This window comes from Gavialis gangeticus, unplaced genomic scaffold (genome assembly GCF_001723915.1).
Source record: "Gavialis gangeticus isolate Ggan-Ray unplaced genomic scaffold, GavGan_comp1, whole genome shotgun sequence".
Taxonomy (NCBI): domain Eukaryota; kingdom Metazoa; phylum Chordata; order Crocodylia; family Gavialidae; genus Gavialis; species Gavialis gangeticus.
In genome coordinates, this window is record NW_017728994.1 from 52,292,761 (window position 1) to 52,297,870 (window position 5,110).

The window sequence follows — 5,110 nt, forward strand, 5'->3', positions numbered from 1 at the left end:
GGGGCCCCGGGGGGGGGGGGGCTGCAGATTGGGAGTGAGGAGCACCAGCAAGGCCAGGGGGCTGGGAGTGAGGGGCACCTGGGAGGGGAAGTGAGTTGGGAGTGAGGGGCCATGCTGAGGAAACATCTGGGAAGCACTGCCCTCGGGTCATCTCCAAAGCTCCTCCATGTGAGATCTGTAAAGTCTTTGTGAAACTAGAAGCCATACTCCAAGGGCCAGGATGGGAAGAGCCACTGCTCTGGCACGCCGTCCTTTCGAGAACATACACCTCCCAGAGAAACTCTGCCCAAGAGTTACTGGCAGAGCCACCAGCACTGAGTTTCTACAAAATAATAAACACAGAAGAAACCTCCCCAAACCATCTCTACAACAGCCCTCAACACTGCTGCCCAGCTCATCCAGGCTTTTATACTGGAATGATTAAAGCAAGCAAAAGAAATCAGAACCAGGACCATCTACAGGCTTTTACATTTCAGCTAGACCGAATCGCCACGACTCTGCTGTCTGTACCTGGTGGGCATCTCCCGAAGGGACGATGTAGGCCTGGATGGGCTCTGCGATATGCTTCGAGCTCCTCATCACCTGGCACAGCTGCTTCAGCAGCTCTGTAGTAACCTTTGAGGTCATCTTCCCACCTGCAATACAAATTAGAGGCAGTCTCGTAACACTTCTCCAGCACTCACAGCCTGTCTGCTTGTAAAGGGCCTGATTATATCCCCACTCAAGTCAGAAGTAAAGCTCCCTTGGATGTCCACCACGGAAGGATCATCCCATATGACTTCTGGATTCTGGCTCCCTGCCATGTCTCATTTCACCTGATTCATTTTAAGGACAAGAGTTCGGGCTTAACCCTTTAAGTTCAGATCATGCAGACCTTGGTGCAAAGCTTTCCCATATCAGTGAGTGACTCATACGGATGACTGCGTAATATATTGGCGTGACTGTGTAATAATATCCTAGTGTGATATCTCCACACCTTCCAGTAGCCAGCACCAGCAACCAGCCAGCTGAGCGCTTTCTCCTAGCCAAAGGAGATGCTCTCTCTTAGCTCATTTGATAGAGGCCTGGGCATTTGGTGTTGAAGGTTTCTGGTTCAAGCTCCATTGCTGATCATGGCATCTCTACCCATGGTCATCACATAGGCAGGAAAGTCCTCACCTTGCCTTGCCCTGCAAAAATAGTGCCAGTTCTGATCTGCCCTGTCTCTTTTCTGGTTTCTGCACCCAAATGGATCAGTTAAAGATGCAATTTTTAAAGCCTGTATGAGAGCTCCAGTAGTGATTTTCCATAGATGCGTGGGTGGATTTCTGGGTTACGTTAGACAAAACAGCCAGACGTTCTCTCTGGATGCAGACAAGAACCATCCTCTGGGGATTTTTATACACCACTTGCATGTTATTTTTCATGTCGTTTATACAGCAGCCAGGAGCACAGCCCAGCAGTGGGAGGAACTGTCCTACGACCTTATCCAGGAAGCCGGACGGAGAGTGTCCTGCATAGTCTTTCCTTGATCTGAACACGGGTAGCTGCTAGGCAGCATCTCAAGTGGGAGGGGAGGGGAGGGGAGGGAAAAAGGATATCTTAACAGTCCCAATCAAGATACAGATGAAGGCAAAGACCATTAAATAGACACCTTATCCATCAATGCACCCACTCTAGCTTTTCATAATCTATTCTCTGCCTTCATAGAAAATTAGGACTGGAAGGCACCTCAGGAGGTCACATCTAGTCCAACTCCCTGCTCAAAGCAGGTCCATCCCCAATTAGATCATCCCAGCCTAGGCTTTGTTGAGTCAAGCCTTAAAAACATCCAAGGATAGAAGCTAAGGATCTTTTAAAAACAAGATTTACCATCCAATAATCTTTAACAGCTCTTTACAATGTGAACCCCAGATCTTTCTGGCACAGGAGACGCCAGGGAAGCCGGTGATGAGCATGAATATTATGGGCCCAATGCAGAAATTATAAGATGATACATTTTATTCAAGTCAGACCACTTGATGAGAATGGTACTAGGCCTTAGACCAAGACACTGCGCGTCTCTCAGACTTCTCCACTGGCCTCTTCCATCTCTATCTCCTCTTGGTTGACCCAGTGTTTCTCTGCAGGACCAATGCAGCACAGCTCTCTACAGGGTACCTTCAACAGCTTTATCTAATCTAATCATTCTTAAAGAAGATGCAGAGGCCAGGATTTCGTCCTTGAGTTTCCCAGAGCATGGTTCAGAGACCAGCTGGTGGGCACGCCATGTGAGACATTGTATTATCGTGTTTAGATCGGAGTGGCCAACCTGTGGCATAAGTGGCAAGGGCAGCCTGTGTTTGTGGCACAAGGCAGATTGGGGAGGTGACAGGCAGCACAGCAGCAGACGAGGCAGAAAGCAGAGCAGCAGATCAGGAAGGGAATATAGGGCGGCAAGCGGACTGCAGAGCAGCAGACAGGGCAGAGGAAGGATACTAGAGTCACTCAGGCAGGGTGCAAGCTAATTCATAGCACACCTGCCAAAAAGGTTGGCCCCCACTAGTTTTGATAATTATATAGGGCAGAAAAATGCAATCATTTGTGTTTCCTAATGATTCATGCCTACATAGACTGAGTGGACAAAAAATTTGATCAATTAGCACTTGTCATCATTTTTCACTACCTGTAAACTATTTTAATAGCCCCAGACCAAAATGTATATATATTTTGGGCTGCAGTAGCAAAGGGAAGTCCCAACTATAAGCGGGGAGGTGTGTACCAGTCCCTGGGAAGAGTGCATATTAAAAGCACAGTTTATGTAGAAAAACAAGAGCATGGGAGGCATGAAATATTACAGAGGCACAGGGGGATGAAGGGACTTGTCCATGATTAGACAAAAAAGCTGTAAAATATTCAGGAACAGAATCCAGATCTAAGCACCAATCCACATATCTTAAACAACAGCCCCAAGCAGCGGGAGCACAGTAAGGTGCTGCCTGCCTTCGAGCTTCAGTTTTCTTTAAAAATGTGGATTTTGAGAGTACAAGACAGGACAAGACCAAAGCAGAACACATGCTGATATGCCACAGGTGAAATCTAGCCCCAGCAACAGCAAAGGCAAAAATCCTGTCGACTTCCCAGAACAAGGAGGTCACACTAGAGTCATCTCCAGGCAGGCTTCTGGGGGCATATACCGCTGCGTGCTACCTGAGACCATGCTTTACTCTGGTCGCTCTTTGCCCTCCCATGCAATGAGCTAATCACTGACACTCCCTGCTGAAGCAGGGACACGAGAAAGAAGGAACAATCAAAGGAGGCCAGTTGTTTTTCTGGTCCAGGGCCTCCTTTCCCCAGGATGTACCCAAGCTGTTGTGGGGAATGTGGATCAGATAAGTAAGGAACAACAAAAAGGAAGCAAGAGGGAGGGATGGGATGAAGAAAAAAAACCAAACAGCACCCTACTGAAAGACTGACCGCCTCAATAAATGACCAGGCTAAAGGATCCCTGTCCAATTCTGTCAGTCTCCCGTGCGGCGATTCTCACCCGGGGCCACGTGGCCCTGAGGTGCTGTACGATCCTTTTAAGGATGTCGCGAGGTACCATGCAATATTAGCACTCTTATGTGTGCACACGCCTGCTCGGGATTCAGAAGATAAACCCAAAGATTTCCAACAGGAATCCAGAGTATCAAAAACAGTCTGGCCTGTGCTGCTCTTCCTGCGTTCTTTGCAACACAAAAATGGCTCTGTTACTTTTCCATAGTCAAAAAAACAACCGAAAGCGAAGAGCTGGTGTTTCCCGGGGGGTGCCCCGAGTCTATCAAGGGGTGCTTTAGGTCTTAAAAGATTGAGAACCACTGCTGTAGTGCAAGAGCGGCTATTTTTTCCCCTGATCCTTGGGTGGTCACTTTGTTTGGTCTTCCTGTGTTTTTAAGAGCAAAGCTGACCTTTCCCCTCTGCGGTAATTATAGCCCCAGACAAAGTTAAAATAGCTTCTCTGTCATTATTTGCTCACTCAGTGATTAGAACCAAGCAATACCAAAATTAAAGTAATTGTCTAGCTAGTGCAAGATAATCCTCTGTCTTGACATTTTCAAAGCCATCAAATAACCAGAGCCCACATTACCTGCCCTCTGTCGTCCTTCCCCAAGCCTGGATTCGTCTTGCCTTTGATTGCACAAATACCATCCAGCCCTTTGCTCTGCCTTATTAAGTTCACTGGTGCCTGAGAAAGCAAAGGGCAAAAATTAAAAGTCTAGCAGACTTTGGCCACCATAAAACTTCCTTAGCCAACCATAAGAGGCTGCAAAGGCACTCATGTTACGCTGGACTGTGTGAATTACTGATACCCTGTATCCCTTGGTGTGCAATTGCATGTGGTATCAATGACAGAGCATTCATCCAACAAGTCAGGGTCATTTAATCTTCACCACTCATATGTAGCTTTGCACATTCAAGGCATGTTATACTCTTCACTGCTATAAGGTTCCTATTGAAAAGTACTATTTTTCCATTTTGCAGATGGGAAAACTGAGGCAGTGTTAAAGTAACACACCCAAGGCCATTCAGCAGTCAGGACTAGATTTCCCCAAGACTTCCTAGTATCCAGTATGGTGTTTGCTCATTTCTCAGATGTAAGCATCAAACGGATTCACATCTCTTTTAATTACGTTTGACAATTTGATACTGTATGCACGGCAGTGGATTTCACCTTTATTTTCCCCGAGTCTTGTTTAAACCGTCTTTGTGAGTTTGTACCAAAAGCTTAACTATACACAGAGAGTTTCTGGGCAGAAGAACATTAGATCAGAGGCTGTTCCTCCCTGGAAGTCATTCAACATGGCTTTCCCTTTGAAATACCTCACTTTAGACAGACAAACATCTTGGAGGGAAGAAAAATGTGGACAGCTTGTGCTTCAGACAGTAAAGGGCATGTGACCTCTGAAAACCAAAATCAAAAGTCACTTTTGAAAATGTAAGTCACATTTGGGGTCATTTTAGAAGTCTCCTGTTTTAGGAGTCATGCATTAAAGACAAATTAACAGCCCCCTTTCACCAATTTAGAAGTCAGTGCAGTGGCTGGTATTACAGCTGGGACAGAGCAGGAGCTAAAATGTGGCACAGTGTGTGTGTTATAGAAAGTGGTATG

General features: G+C 46.5%; 1 protein-coding gene across 1 annotated transcript in view; it reads right to left on the minus strand.

The window, feature by feature from the left end:
* Positions 1–4,186, minus strand: part of XPNPEP1 (X-prolyl aminopeptidase 1) — a 38,924-nt gene extending 34,738 nt beyond the window's left edge. Inside the window, exons 1-2 of the mRNA XM_019502778.1 lie at positions 4,088–4,186; positions 511–635 (exon numbers count right to left, since the gene is read on the minus strand). Coding sequence (XP_019358323.1) covers positions 511–627 — 117 coding nt within the window. The 5' untranslated portion in view covers positions 628–635; positions 4,088–4,186. The remainder of the gene's footprint in view (positions 1–510; positions 636–4,087) is intronic.
* Positions 4,187–5,110: the final 924 nt, after the last annotated feature.